The 16,514-nt window shown below is 39.1% G+C and overlaps 1 protein-coding gene and 1 long non-coding RNA gene across 4 annotated transcripts in view; both read left to right on the plus strand.

The window, feature by feature from the left end:
• The first annotated feature begins 2,053 nt into the window (after positions 1 to 2,053).
• Positions 2,054 to 3,133, plus strand: LOC120536789. Its single transcript, XR_005635205.1, has 2 exons — positions 2,054 to 2,159; positions 3,090 to 3,133. It is a non-coding gene; the product is annotated as an uncharacterized LOC120536789 (long non-coding RNA).
• Positions 3,134 to 4,898: 1,765 nt separating this feature from the next.
• Positions 4,899 to 16,514, plus strand: part of LOC120536788 (protein CutA homolog) — a 42,964-nt gene continuing 31,348 nt past the window's right edge. Inside the window, exons 1-2 of one of the 3 annotated variants that reach the window (XM_039765276.1) lie at positions 4,899 to 5,093; positions 10,154 to 10,198. In XM_039765276.1, the coding sequence (XP_039621210.1) occupies positions 4,914 to 5,093; positions 10,154 to 10,198 (225 nt within the window). In that variant the 5' untranslated portion in view covers positions 4,899 to 4,913. Of the gene's footprint in view, positions 5,094 to 5,671; positions 8,488 to 10,153; positions 10,199 to 16,514 lie in introns of those variants that run through there. The other 2 variants (XM_039765275.1, XM_039765277.1) reach the window with 2 other exon arrangements.

A 16,514-nucleotide genomic window follows, 5' to 3' on the forward strand; every position in this document is an offset into this window, starting at 1 on the left:
GGGAGGAGCAAGACTGTGGAGAGCTTTAAATGTTAAGAGCGGTATTTTGTATTGCATTCAGTAGTGAACAGGGAGCCAGTGAAGTTGTGAGAGAATCGGTGTGATATGTTCAGTGGATGTAGAACAGCAGGTTATTATCCTGGCAGCAGAATTTTGAAGAAGTTGTAAGCGATGGATACGTTTTTGTGGGATGCCAGATAGAATAGCATTACAGCAATCTGTACGTGAGGTGACTCGAGTATTAACCAGTACTTCAGTACTGTGTTGCATAGAATAGGACGAAGTCTAGAAATGTTTCGGAGATGGAAGAAGGCAGTCCAAGAAATGTTACTTATATGGGAGGAGTTATTTAATAAGAATAATAATTATAATAATTACTATTATTTAATAATTGCCATTATTAGTGTATAAATGGATATAAATAATTGCATTTAAACGATTCGCCAAAATCTGTTGTATGTAAACGATACTGTTTTAAACGTTATTGTTTTTTCATCAGAAAATCCGGTTTCCACATCTACCTGTATTAGTTTAAATGGCACTTTTGCCACTCGCAATATGACGGACACGCTGACATATCGTGTCAACTGGACAACACAGTGAATGTGGCGTCTATTAATATATGTCTATGGTTGCAACGCCCTTATTGTCGTAACTTTGTAAGTTGTAGTGCAATCAAGTCTGAAGCCAAACCAGTTGGCTCTGCGGTGTGACCTGTCAAAACTGAAAAACACATTTGTTCAACTTCCACATGAGTGCAGGTTGCTAATGCATATATAAGGACATTAGCAAGTGTATGCTGTAGATACAGCTGTGCTCACTTTTTAAAATTAAGCTGCTACAAAACTATACAAATGTATACAGACAGAGATGCAAATGACACTGAATGTTAAAGCAGAACTACTACTTCAGTACTTCAATGTTACATTTTTCTATCTATCTATCAATTTAATAAACGTTACTGTGTGTATGTGTGTGTGAGAGAGATTGGTTCATCTGAGCAATCTGATTGGTCAGTTTGGTATTGGTGGCTCAGTGATTGGGATGATGACATAATATGTCTGGTGTGCAATGATCAATTCAATTTCTGATTGTGGATTTTTAAAAATATTTTTACAAAAAAGAAGTTGAAATGGAGCTTTTCAATGACAACAAAGCAAATAATGCACAGAGTGGCAGTGGGTTGCCAGATACTAACGAGGTGCAGCCAAGTCACCTTCAGAGTCTGTAAGAATTTTCAAGAATACGAATGATGTTTTAATAGCAGGTAATGAGGGCTCGTCTACCATTGGTGGTAGTCAAAAAACCGACAGGAGGCAATCTGAGAAGCAGGCTTTACGTGGACATGATCGAGAGAGGAAACACTGGGCAAGAGAGGTTGAGAAACACAGGGATACACAGGAAAGGCATATAGGAACATACAGGCACAGAGATATAAAGTATTTTTAAATTGATGTTGTTATCTTTCTTTGGCAGATAATACAAATAGTTATAAAAGGCTTAAATAAGTGGACCTCAAGTTCAGTCCTCTGGATCACCGTCGCTGCAGGTGTTCATCCAAACCACCTTCTGCTTTTAAATGGACTCCTGCCTTTATTAAACAAGTTGTCACTTCTATATAGTGTGACTGAAATGTATGCAAATACTCTTAAATGAAAGTCTGCAATGTCAACTTTAAGTGGAGCCTGAATTGTTTCATTGAAACTGTGGAGGAGAGGGTTGATTTGATGAAAAATGAGTCTTTGTCACCAACACTGTGGAGGGCACAGTGTATACAAAATTTGTAAGCATATATATAACAAATTTCCCCGGGGGACAAATAAAGTCCTATCAATCAATCTATGAAGTTTTTGCACACATGCCGTATATTTAGATATGTTTACTTATTACAGATAGCCTACATATGATATACCTGAGGAAAGGTACACTGTAAAAATTGCCAGGATTTCACAGGTGTTAACTGTAAGTTTTCACAATAAAATACTGTATTCAGAATTTTTGTTGTAATCACAGTAAGATACGCTGTCGTCTGTCAGACAGCAAATTACTGTAAAATTGTATTTGGAGAAGACCCCGTTGCACTGTGGGATATTACATGCTCAGAGAGTGGAAGAAAGTAATAAAATGGCGTTGTAGTGTGCTTGTTACTTATACAAACGGTAATTAACTTAACATTCATTGCCTTTCTCCATTATCATTATAATAATTTCTGTTTTGTATTGTTAGAGAGGAAGTTATGCAGTCATTTTAAGACTTTACCACGGAGTGTATTAGAAAACTTACATACTGCGCGCTTTCAGTTTGTACTTTCTCACATTGTTTGAGTACGTGCAGTTTCGTTTAATTTCAGTTTGTGCATTTCTCAATCTACTTTAAATCATGCCTTTCAATATATATTAATGTTTACAGCTGTAATTAGTGATTTCTTTCATAAAATTTAAGTTCTAGCATTTTCAAACCGTTTCATTTTGTGCATTTTTTTAACTCGTGTCTTATCTTATAGCTTCAGGAAAGCGTTTTCATATTGTTTCAATGTCAGCTTTTTCATGTAGTTTTAGTTCATGTATTTTTAAACAGTTTTAATTTGTGCATTTTGATTAAGTTTATGTGCTTTTGTTTTCAACTGTGATTAAAGATGTTAGCTCAGGAATAGCATAAATATATATATATAAATATAAATAAATTAATTTATGGTAAACTCCACAGGCAAAAGTAATACATGGAAGCAAATGTATTGATTTAAGCACGGTTGATAGAAATTTGACTTCAAATGGTATTTTAATGGCTTCTTACTGGTTTTACTTTTTTGTAGATACATAGTGTAGTTTTTTGTGTGTGTGTTAACATTTCCCTTTGGGATCCAAACCATATTGCATTTTCCACATTTTTTAGTTATTGTTAGCTGGTCTGTGTTAGAAAAGGCAGTCTTAGCAAGGTATTTTTGACTCTATTAGCCATTAAATAAAATTGCCTATCAATTCACAATGTTCCATTGTAAATTTAGTAAGTGCCAGTATATCTGTAGTAATGTTACTCAGTTTATTCAACACACAAAGCTGCACAGTAACACTCCCAATTATCATTATCAGTGTGGTGTGCCTACGTGTTCTCGGATGTACCGCAAAGCCAGTGTTCTGAAAACACACATATATAGAGACCATAAGGAAGCAGTTCCTACTCTGCGGCACTACAGGCAGTTCATTACACCTCTAAACTGTGTGGTTCAGTCATGTGAAGTTAAGTGTGACGCTTTGACCTCTTTCATAAAGCATTTAAAATCACACATAAAACAAGGACTGAAAATCAAATGCCCATTCAGAGGTTGTGAGAGCATTTTACAGTTAAGTCAAGTTTAGCCTCGCATATTTCAAGGAAACATAGAGGCTCAGAGGACCTAGATGATTCAATTCTAGATACATCTGTTCCCATGGATCCCTTTGGTGTTCCTAGTCAGACAGATTCAAATATTTTTGATGAGGATGATTGTGAACCAGAAAGGCCACTGGCTGTGGATGAAACTTTGTTTTTACAAAACATTACACTTCTTTATCTGAAATTACAAGCTAAGGTATTGTTACCAGCAAGTACCATACAGACAATCATTGAGGACTTTCAAAATGCCCATGACATTGGACTTTCACATTTACTTAAGATTCTGATTGAGAAATTGAAGGCACTTGGAATTCCAGAGGCCACTATAAGTGACATAATTGATGAAATGAACAGGGGATCTCCTTAAGATGTATAACAAGGAACTTCTAAGTACAGAACAAAAGAGAAAGACTGTATTTAAAAAGAATTTTAACTATGTTGAGCCCGTACCCTTGTTTCTCGGCACTGATGAAAATGGCAAAGAATGCTTTGCCCAGTATGTACCAATACAAGAGACTTTACTTGCATTGTTCAAAAGCGAGTCTGTAAGAGAACAGTATGCCTTAGCACATTCTCAAGCATCCACTGAAAATGTCTATAAGGATGTTGGAGATGGAGAGGGAGTTCGAAGTAATCCACTATTGAAAATAGAACCTTCTTCTATTGGTTTGATTTTATATCAGGATGCCTTTGAGGTTGTAAACCCACTTGGTTCAGGGAGAAAAAAACATAAAGTTTTAGCTGTATACTTAACCCTGGCTGAAATTTTGCCACATAATAGATCCACTACAGCTCACATGCAACTTGTTCTCTTATGTAGGGAGCAGAACTTAAAATACTTTGGAGTGACCAAAATTTTTGAATCTTTGATCAAGGACCTCAAATTTCTAGAAGAGAGAGGGATTTTGATAAGTGATGGCAGATTTGTAAAAGGCACTCTGATTGCCATTTCAGGAGACAACTTGGGATCCCATTGTATTGGAGGTTTTCTGGAAAACTTCAGTCGGGCTGATCGTTTTTGCCGCTACTGTGAAATAGATAAAGCAAAATTTATTAAAGAACCATACTTGTGTGGTGCTGTGAGGACAATACAGTCATGGCTGACTCTGCGCTCAGACACCCCTAAATTACATTAAGCAGAGTTTTTTTTTTTTCAAAGTGAACTGGATGCTGCTGCCTCTTCATCCCTCTCATCAAGCCCCATGAGCACTCCACTCATCCTAACAATTTATTATGTCTTACTTCGCGGTGGAACACGTCGGTGCTCCGCGATTCCTGCGCCGGTCGTTTTTTTTTTTAAATTTTGTATATATTCACATTTATATAAGTACAAAATTACAAATAAACAAATACAAACTACAAACCAATCATCGAAAATGATAACTGAACTTAGACTGGGGATACACAGACAATATGCATACAATAAAAATACAGTATTGTCCGTGTGGCGTTTGCACGTTCTCCCCCACATTCCCAAAGACGTGTAGATTACGTTAATTGTAGGTAGCGCAAACTGCGTAAATTGGCTTCCAATCCACATCATGGATCAAGATGGCCTGATGATAACACAATTCATCATCGAGTCCATTCTAATCCAGTCGTCACTCGCGTCTGCCTCAGCAGCCCACAGTGTAATGACGCTTTACGGCAACACCGAGGTAGGCGGGGCTAGGAAGGGACGTGAAGGAGCGCCATCACAGACCGCTGCACGCTGCAGGCAGGTAAGAGACAGAAAATAATGGAGACTTGAGAAAGTGTCCTACGTTCCATTATTAGACTCCATTCACCCTTTAGATAAACATTTTCCAAGCGTTAACTTGCTGTTCGTAAATAAAAGAGTACATGCACAGTGAATTACGCTGCTGGAAATGCTGCATTTTATTGTTGGGAAAAATGTCTTATTTTCGGGCATTTAGATTTAGTAGCAGAACAAGTCACAGTTCTCCACGACTGAAATAATAAGATGAGTGCTACTATAATATTCTCTTTCACGTAGAGAGAGACGCGTTAATTTTCAAGTGCAGGAATAAGTTCAGCAAAGCGTTATAGAAGTGCGCGTGCGCATTCGATTCCTTTTCGTAGCGCTCTCCGTTTAACATATACGCGCATCTCGGGTTACATAATACGCACTTTATCTCATCTCTAATTTGCGCGAATTATTAAGAAGAAAAAAAAATATCACGTTACCCCTCCTCTCGCCTTGCGGTGACCTTCCGCAAACTACACAGCGTTCAGTCTTAACGTTTTATTTCGCCTCCCGGTGGGGTTGCTAAAAGAATTTTCTCTCTTTTGATTTCAGTGCGATTGTAATCATGACTAGAAAGAGGCACATGGATGCGAAGAGGGCACGGCCGATGCGGAAACGCACGAGAATTGATTTAGAGAAGAAAATGAAAATGATAACAAAATTCGAAGATGGACAAAAGTTGACGGCGGTAGCGCGAGAATTCGGTCTGGCAGTATCAACAGTGTGTACGATTGTAAAGGATGCCGCCCGTATTAAAGAACACGTGAAAGGATCTGCACCTTTAAAATCAACAGTAATAACCAAACAACGTTCAGGTGCTATTTATGAAATGGAAAAAATATTAATAAGCTGGATAGAAGATCAAAACCAAAAAAATCTTCCGTTAAGTCCGATGATTATTCAGACAAAAGCCAGAAGTCTTTATGGAGAGATAAAGGGAACATTTTCCGATGGTTCTCAGTCATTTTTGGCAAGCAGTGGTTGGTTTCATCGTTTTAAGAATCGTGCTGGTCTTCATAACATGAAAACGTCTTGTGATGCTGCTAGTGGTGATACAGCCGAAGCTGAAACGTTTTCCGACTTGTTAAAAGAAATAATCCGAGAAGGAGGTTATTTGCAGCAACAAATTTTCAATGTTGATGAAACTGGATTGTTTTGGAAAAAAATGCCATCTCGCACTTATATTTCTGCAGAAGAAAGAATAACCCCAGGGCTCAAAGCTGGAAAAGACAAACTGACTGTTTTGCTGGGATGTAATGCTTCTGGTTGCTGTAAGCTTAAACCACTGATTGTCTATCATTCGGAAAATCCACGCACGTTGAAGGGCATAAGTAAGGCAACTCTCCCCGTTTATTTTCGTTCAAATCCAAAGACATGGGTTACTGTTGACATTTTTGAGGACTGGTTTGTTAACTGTTTCATCCCTGAAGTTGAGAAATATTGTAGAGAAAATGGCATTCCATTCAAGATTTTGCTTATTCTTGATAATGCACCTGGTCACCCTGCTCATTTAGATGATTTTCATCCAAATGTTAAAGTGTTGTTCCTTCCACCGAGCACCACTTCACTCGTCCAGCCGATGGAGCAGGGTCTCACTGAAAACTTCAAGGCATATTATTTGCGCACAACTTTTGCTCAGGCAGTGGCTGCTATTGACAGAAATCCCAATCTGTCAGTCAGAGAATTTTGGCAATCCTACAGTCTTTACCATGGCATTCTGAACATCGCAAAGGCCTGGCAAGAGCTTTCACCGAACTGCTGTGTTTCCGTTTGGAAAAGAATGTGCCCGCAGTTTTTGCGTGGCTTCAAAGGTTTTGAAAAGGATGAGACGTTTGAGGGAGTGGCAGACAAAATTGTAAAGCTTGCTGAGGAATTGGATTTAGAAGTTGATAAAAACGATGTTGAAGAACTGATTGAATCACACGGAGAGGAATTAACAGACGAAGAGCTTCTTGAATTGGAAGCAGCTAAAGATGCAACAGACGTTCAAGCTGTGGCGTTGGAAGAGCCAGAAGAGAAGCCGAAATGTTTCATAGCTGAAGAAATGTCGATTGCATTTCGTGAGATTGCATCAGGAATGGCCCGATTAGAAAAAATGGATCCCAATGCCTCGCGATTCTTGAAAGTCCAGAGGGGGGTGGATGAGTCGTTAGCCTGTTATCGAGAGATTTATGAGGAGAAGAAAAGGGCAATTGCCCTAAACAGCAGGATAAGCATACAAAATGTACGGACAAAGTCGGAAGATTTTGAACTGAATGTGTCTGAAAAGTAAAACTGATCACTCCGAAGAATCTGCGTTAGTAACACCGCTAAAGAAGACTCATTTAGAAAAAAAATAAATGAATTAATATGGGGATATCTGATTTTAAAGTTCACGAGTGAAAGGGTACATTCTCAGCTGTGATGTGAACCTTTTAGCAGATGGGAGTTTCGGTTAGAATCCCACGTAATGGAGCTCTCACCATGAGTTGTGAACCTTGGCTTTGGAATGGCAAGAAGATCTTTGTATGTCACAGATTGTATATGGCAAGCAGCAACAACAATTATGTGGAGTTAGAATTAATGGCTTTGTAAATCTGCACCACAACTTTGAAGATGACTTAAATCAGTGTAGTCTAGCTAAATTTGTTTTATTCGTGGTCTCTTCAGCAGCCTTGTGAACCGGTCGTATATAGATGATCATGTATATTTGTCAGATAACAACGCATTCATATTAGAAATGGTATCAGAGGCACGATTGGGCCTTTGGTAAAGTAAATCAAATGATAATCTCGGGCACTTTTCATTTCTTATTGTCCATAGGTGTACACAAATGTATGTTTACCGTATCTCTCCTAGGGGTTAAAATGTTCCTCGGACAGTGTCTAAAAGTCTAGAATAAACCAGCCCTGGACTGATCACTAATCTGTCAAGAGTCCATTTGAACTGTTCACCTTACTTTTGACTTTAGTGACAAAAAAAACAGAATCTCCAAAGAAAGGGAGAAGAAACAAACTCCCAAGAAATAGAAGTATAGCCAATAACTGAAGTAGGGCTAAATCACCAGAACATAAAGGTGTGGAGCCCCTACTATCCCATCAAAGCAACTACCTCTGCCTGAAGTTATTACTGAACCTTTCTCTGAATAACCATCTGTTTGGAAAATAATCGATCATTCTTCTTAAATGTTATTGTTCAGTACTTGTGTTCAACAATGATTTAAGTTTTTTGTAATATTATGGTAAGCAATTAAGCAACATGAGGCTAGTGAGCATATAGGTTGCAGAATCGTTCTTTTTAATTATAATTTTCTATCTTTCAGTGGCAAAAGCAAACAATACAATGTCTATGTTTAACACCAAAGGAATAAAATATAATGAAAAATGCAATATCATATTCTCCGTTTCATCTTTCATGTCAGTCGTACTAGGGTGTTGTACCGTGTTAGCCATCATGGATGTAGTAAGAAGTCAAGCAAATGCCACTTTTTATTGGTTAACTAAAAAGATTAACAATATGCAAGCTTTTGAGGCAACTCGGGCCCCTTCTTGCATCTTGCCTGAAGAAGGGGCCTGAGTTGCTTCAAAAGCTTGCATATTGTTAATCTTTTTAGTTCGCCATTTTGCTTGACTTCTCACTATCTTTCATGTCCGAAACATTGTTGATATTTTACAGAGTAAGCACAAGTTGATTATGATCCTTGACTAGCAACAAGCAAATGAAACTCCTACTGTTTCATACTGGGAAGTCAATTGAGATTCCAAAACTTGCATTGTTCAGTTAACTTGTAGTTTCCTTACCTTTGAGACATATTCTTGTTGGCCTGGATGGAGTTGATGAGAGCACTTAAGGTATACAGATGCCTGTACGTTCGGCAGCAATATTTGTTTGTTATTGTATATTAGAACATTTGAACAATCTAGACGAGAACAAGCCTTTCGGCCAAAGCTCGCCGGTCCTAGCCATTCTAAAAAAAAATAAATAAATAAAACAAGTCGAGTTTTGAGAGGCCCTAAAGTTCTACTGTCTGCTGTATTACTTGGTAACTTACTCCATTTCTGTGTGAAGAAAAGCTTCTTGATATTTGTTTGAAATGTACCCTTGGCAAGTGTCCCTGTGTTCTGGATGAACTCATTTTAAAGTCACAGTCCACAGCACTAATTCCCTTTTATAGTTTTAAAATCTTCAATCGTGTCACCTCTTAATCTTCTTTTGCTTAAACTGAAATCTTTCCTTTAAACTCTTCCCTTGTAGCCCTGGAACGAGCCTCATCGCTCCTGTCTGGACTTTTTCCATTTGTAGCCTGGAGACCAGGCTGCTGTACGCAGTACTCCAGATGAGGCCTAACCAGTACGTTATAAAGCTTCATTGTAACCTCCTTGGACTTGTACTGCACACATTGTGCTGTTTAATTTAACATTCTGTTCCCCTTCTTAATGGCTTCTGAACTCTGTCCATAGTCAGTCAATTTCCAACCCCCTATATCCTAACACAAGGTCACGGGGATCTGCTGGAGCCAATCCCAGCCAGCAAAGGGCACAAGGCAGGAGCAAACCCGGGGCAGGGCACACACACCCACACCAGGGACAATTTAGGATCTCCAATGCACCTAACCTGCATGTCTTTGGACTGTGGGAGGAAACCCACGCAGACACGGGGAGAACATGCAAACTCCATGCAGGGAGGACCCGGGAAATGAACCCAGGCCTCCTTACTGTGAGGCAGCAGCGCCACCCACTGCACCACAGTGCTGTCTGTCCATAGTGGTAATTAATTTTTGACCTAAACAGTTACCAGTGGTTACTGTGAGTGATGGAATTTAAAAACAAATATTGGTACATGAGACGTCTTTAAAATTGTTACGTATGGTTTATCGGTTAGAAAGTTTACATAAATGTACAGAATAAATGAACAATTTGAAGACGTCTGCTGCTTTATATGAACCTCTTGCTACAGGCTGTTATAATGTGCTATGCTAATAACCGTTAGATATTTCACCCTCAAACATTGTCACTACTGTTCCTCTCACACAGGAAAATGCCTTTTGAATTTCAGGTTATGGCTGGAGAGAGGACAGGAATCATTTGGGCTGCTGGTCTTGTAAGTCCCTTTAATTAAATAAGGGAATAAAGATAAAAATGTATGATGTTGCTTAATTGATTAGCTCATGACCAAAGCATAATAATAAATAGAAGAGTGAAACGTATTCAAATGAATAAAAAGAGTCTGTACAGTTGCATATACTGTAAGCCTGCTTGCAGTTTTATTTTATCACTTTATTAGTGAGTTCTTAAGCATTTTAGACTAGGCTTTCTAATTTCACTCTCCCAAAAATAGTATTAATTAAATACAAGCAGTTTTAGGAGGTTAGGAGCACATGGTGATACAGCGCACTGCCGTACCCACAACATGACAAACCAACTCAGGATCCCAGATTAGGACTTAAGTGCAGCCATGCAACGGGTGACACCTCAGCAGCACACAAGTTCAGATAGAGTGGAACCAGTGGGAGGTTTTTTATGGTGGCTGGAGTGCCAATCCTGCCACCAAACCCCTAGGTTTTTCCCTGCAGGTTGCAGGCAGGGCGTACTTGCAGGGCTAGGTGCAGATTAACGTCATACCCAGGACAGAGCAGTTGCAGGTTAAGGGCCTTGCTTAAGGGCCCAACAGAGTAGAGTCTCTTTTGGCATTTACAGGATTTGAACCAGCAACCTTTTGATTGCCAGTGCAGATTCCTAGCCTCAGAGCCACCACTGTTTCAGCATAGTCTATTGATATGTATTTAACCAATTTGCCGTGTAAGCTATCAACATTTTTGGCATTAATTCGTTTGACTTCAAAGTTTCTCTGTGCTAGGATTGCCCGCGTACTCATTTCTTCTGTTGATAACCCTTCGTGATGAAGTTCTTGAATAAGATGTGGACATAATACGTCTTCTTTAATTGGGAACTTAAAGTGAGGAAAACGTTAACATTTATAAGAGCTGGGAGAACAAGAATTGTGTTTGTCAAAAGCATTCACACGAAAGAGAGGTGAGAGTGCCGTGTGCGTGGGATTTGAAAAAAAAGAAAAATATATATATAATCCAACATCTGTCTGTATGTCTGTCTCCTTTTCACGAGAGAACTACTTAACAGACTTACATCGGGTGTTTTTCTATAATTTGCTTGAACATTCCGGTTGATTTTGCAACTTCTCTCATCGCACTAAGAATCACAGTTCACTTGCAGAAGCGATATATTTGTGATAATCCGAGACAGAGGCTGCGTGCCGAGGGGATGAGGAAGCGTGATGTCAGGAGTCGGGAGTGTGGAAGGGCCCTCCTCACTGTCCTGTTACACTACTACGTGGATGGAGCCATGGGGGACAGTTGGTATACAGTGGTATGAAAAACTATTTGCCCCCTTCCTGATTTCTTATTCTTTTGCATGTTTGTCACACAAAATGTTTCTGATCATCAAACACATTTAACCATTAATCAAATATAACACAAGTAAACACAAAATGCAGTTTTTAAATTATGTTTTTTATTATTTAGGGAGAAAAAAAAATCCAAACCTACATGGCCCTGTATGAAAAAGTAATTGCCCCCTGAACCTAATAACTGGTTGGGCCACCCTTAGCAGCAATAACTGCAATCAAGCGTTTGCGATAACTTGCAATGAGTCTTTTACAGCGCTCTGGAGGAATTTTGGCCCACTCATCTTTGCAGAATTGTTGTAATTCAGCTTTATTTGAGGGTTTTCTAGCATGAACCGCCTTTTTAAGGTCATGCCATAGCATCTCAATTGGATTCAGGTCAGGACTTTGACTAGGCCACTCCAAAGTCTTCATTTTGTTTTTCTTCAGCCATTCAGAGGTGGATTTGCTGGTGTGTTTTGGGTCATTGTCCTGTTGCAGCACCCAAAATCGCTTCAGCTTGAGTTGACGAACAGATGGCCGGACATTCTCCTTCAGGATTTTTTGGTAGACAGTAGAATTCATGGTTCCATCTATCACAGCAAGCCTTCCAGGTCCTGAAGCAGCAAAACAACCCCAGACCATCACACTACCACCACCATATTTTACTGTTGGTATGATGTTCTTTTCTGAAATTCTGTGTTCCTTTTACGCCAGATGTAACGGGACATTTGCCATCCAAAAAGTTCAACTTTTGTCTCATCAGTCCACAAGGCATTTTCCCAAAAGTCTTGGCAATCATTGAGATGTTTCTTAGCAAAATTGAGACGAGCCCTAATGTTCTTTTTGCTTAACAGTGGTTTGCGTCTTGGAAATCTGCCCAGCAGGCCGTTTTTGACCAGTCTCTTTCTTATGGTGGAGTCGTGAACACTGACCTTAATTGAGGCAAGTGAGGCCTGCAGTTCTTTAGACGTTGTCCTGGGGTCTTTTGTGACCTCTCGGATGAGTCGTCTCTGCGCTCTTGGGGTAATTTTGGTCGGCCGGCCACTCCTGGGAAGGTTCACCACTGTTCCATGTTTTTGCCATTTGTGGATAATGGCTCTCACTGTGGTTCGCTGGAGTCCCAAAGCTTTAGAAATGGCTTTATAACCTTTACCAGACTGATAGATCTCAATTACTTCTGTTCTCATTTGTTCCTGAATTTCTTTGGATCTTGGCATGATGTCTAGCTTTTGAGGTGCTTTTGGTCTACTTCTCTGTGTCAGGCAGCTCCTATTTAGGTGATTTCTTGATTGAAACAGGTGTGGCAGTAATCAGGCCTGGGGGTGGCTACGGAAATTGAACTCAGGTGTGATACACCACAGTTAGGTTATTTTTTAACAAGGGGGCAATTACTTTTTCACACAGGGCCATGTAGGTTTGGATTTTTTCTCCCTAAATAATAAAAACCATCATTTAAAAACTGCATTTTGTGTTTACTTGTGTTATATTTGACCAATGGTTACATGTGTTTGATGATCAGAAACATTTTGTGTGACAAACATGCAAAAGAATAAGAAATCAGGAAGGGGGCAAATAGTTTTTCACACCGCTGTAGATCTATATTCTTCTTCTTTCAGCTGCTCCCGTTAGGTGTGGCCATAGCGGATCATCATTTTTCCATATCTTTTTGTCCTCTGCATCTTGTTCTACTACAGCCATCACCTGCATGTCCTCTCTCGCCACATCCATAAATCTTCTCTTAGGCCTTCCTCTTTATCTCTTGCCTGGCAGCTCTATCCTTCGCATCCTTCTCCATATATACTCAGCGTTTCTCCTCTGCACATGTCCAAACCAGTGCAATCTCGCCTGCAGTGGCTTTGGTAGACATATTAAATCCAAAAGGTTTACAAAATTAGGAAACATGACACAGACATGCATACACACACACACACATATACATACACAACAACACTTATTATTTAACTATTACTGCCCTGGAAAGAATTAAGTGGCTCTTTCAGCATCATAAAACAAATTAAAGCTTGGTAATAAACAGTTAAAGGTTCGTTTTAATGAACAATGCTCATGCTACTGTGCCACACAACCAGCATTCCTTTAATTCTGAACTTCCCCACAGAATTCATAAAATTTATCTAATGTAACCTAAGCACCCAGTGTTCATCTCTTCAGACACTGCAATAACATTTTCATTGGATTTCACAGACGTTCACTTGAGTTCGCTTAAATTACAACACTAAATGAAGTCATACTTGTTTAATGCAATATTTAATGTTAACTCATTTTGCAAATCTATTTTGATGAAACATCAGGCCAGAGTTCAGATCCCTGTATGCACCAATTTCTCTTTTTTTCTGTGTCCTTTTCCTCAGTCTAGTATTTTGGTTTTTTGGGAGGAGATGCTGTAGTTTTTCAAAAGTTCATTAGGGCTAAGCTTGTGTGTGACATGTGAAAGCAGATTAATTATGGAACTCCATTAGGGTGAAAAACATCTCAATGCATAAGTCGTATCCAGTTAATATGGACTCAGTGTGGATTGTTTTAGCAGGTTCAGAGTATATCTGTAAATGAGTAAGTGTGACCCATGATGGGTTGGCTTTCTCTCCAGTGGTGGTTCGTGTCTTGCACTCAGTGCAGCAGATAGAGGCAACTCTGAACCATAAAAGTGGGTTTGAAAATGGATGACAGGTTGGGTCAAGCGTCACGTGTTCATCTGCTTACAAGGAAGAGCCATTTAAAAGGATGCAATGTAATTGTCAGTTCAGTTCACCATGAATCCCTGAAACCACTCCAAATGAGTGTTTGTCCAACTTTTAAGTCAGGCCTGAGCCAGTCCTGGAGGTCCTTAGTGCTAAAGGTTTTGCTCCATCCAGACTCCTGTGCGGAGCCAAATTCTGCATTCTAGCTGAATCCCTTTATTCATGAAGTCAGAAGATGTTGGTGTCTGAGGAAATTCAATCAATCACTCTATTTCCAGAAGACTTTTTGTCCCAAGAGGGGAATTTAGGTTTTTACAGAATCTTAAGAAATATAACAAAAAAACAACAACAACCCACTCAAATGTACAAAAACGGCGAATACCTCTGACTAATTATTCAATCAATCAGTCAATCAAAGCTTTATTGTCATATGAGTGTTCAGTGTACAAGTATAATGAGGTTTTTATTTGAGTGCCTACCTCATGGAATATAACCATCGTCTAACAATTAACAGTACAGTACAGAATAATAAATACTATGCTACAGATCTCAAATACTGTACAGTAGCTAACAGCATACAGCCTGGAGTAGTAACAATGTGGTAGTTTAGTCGTAAGTCATTTTGTTTAATGAGTTATCCCTTCTGTGCAGGATGCCCATCCTTCCACTTGGACCATCCATTATAAAGGAGTCTCAACCACGTTGCTTGGGTGGGGTGCTCATCAGTCCATGAGCACCATCCATCATAAAGATCTTTACCCAGCCGGGATGCCGGTAGTCCATATTGTCTCTTACAGTGAATATTACATTTGTTTGAAATCTTGATTCTTTAAAATTTTCATTTCACATTCATTAGCCCTTGATGCTTGGTGTTATAGTTGCTGAAAAAAGGACTTTTTTTTTTTCATCATCTACACAGAAGCAGAGTTTGTGAATTTGACTTTTTTTTTCTTTTTATATCGAGGGTGTTTGTAGATGGGGGTCAGAGGTTTCTATTAGACAGGGTGAGCTTAGATTAGTGATATATTTACGAGCCACACTCTCTGGTTGTGGCTTTGAATGTTTTTGCAGGTTAACTCTCTGGGCTCAGAGACAGTGTGGTCATGTGCCCTGTCTCCTTCTACCCGCTGTCCACTCGCCAAGGTCTAGTGTGTGGTGTGTTAGAGCAGCACATCCCACCCAATGATCTTCAGAAGGCCAGTACCGTGGAAATCAGTCGTCTACACGCTCCTTTAGGAACTGAGGATCTCTTAGTGATCTTTTTGTTCTTAAAATCCTGTTTTACTTCTTATATTCTTTTGATTTCAAATAAAAGAGCAAACCGTCACCAGTAGACTTCTTGCTTTCTGCCCGCAGCCCTCTCAACTACTTATCAATTTTCTGTTTTTCACCGTATCAGAGAACTCTTCTTTTCTAGCATTGATATCATTAAGAGTATGTTGACTTTTGATATGTAGGCTTTCAAATTATTTTAACGTGTGTATATTAATATGTTTTTCAATAAGTGCTGAAATAAAGCTCTGGAATAGTAAATATTTTTAAACACACTGAAAATGTTCACATCCACTGCCAGCACCTATGAGGCCTTTCTTGCCTCTTACAAGACAAGCCATGCTAAAAACATGTTGCAGGCAGCTGCGAAACGTGCAGATTTTTGTGCAGACAAACCACAGAAGAGACCTTGTGGTCAAAAACAGAGAGGATGCGTCTGTGTTAAAGAGGAAAGGTCTAACCGTGGCTGCTCAGAAGACCAGGAATGCCCCACTGTGGTTATCAATAAAAGCCAGATGGGTACAAAGCGCATTGTCGCATGGTGTCTTTCGAAACACGTTGCCTTTTCACTCAACGCAGATACTGTTCTGAATCGTCTTTCCTTTCTGCTCAGAAGCCAACATCTCTCTTTTTTGAGATTTCGTTTTGTGTGTTTTTAAAATATGAATAAAACTATTGCTGAAATGGCACCATTTATTATTGATATCATTTTTTTTTTGGTGCGTTTTCTTCTCAAGACTTTTGCTTAAATTATAGGTCTGTGTTTCGATGTGCTTTTTTATAATGTGAAAGAATATTTCAGTCCTAAAAATTATGCGATCCATGATATTTAGATGGTATTAGAAAAGACGAGGTCAATACAGGCCTCCAGTGTAGGGGCCTGAAAAACTGGCTGAGGGATTCTGTCTTTCTCAATAGTTGGAAAGATGAAATCCTCCATCATTGCCATATCTTCTTTGGTGCATAAATGAATAGCATGAAATAAAGTTCTGTATTTGAGTACATTCTTGTTTATCATAGTGCCAAACTGGTTGAACAAACAAATA

The sequence above is a fragment of the Polypterus senegalus genome, chromosome 10, assembly GCF_016835505.1.
Source record: "Polypterus senegalus isolate Bchr_013 chromosome 10, ASM1683550v1, whole genome shotgun sequence".
NCBI classification, from domain to species: domain Eukaryota; kingdom Metazoa; phylum Chordata; class Cladistia; order Polypteriformes; family Polypteridae; genus Polypterus; species Polypterus senegalus.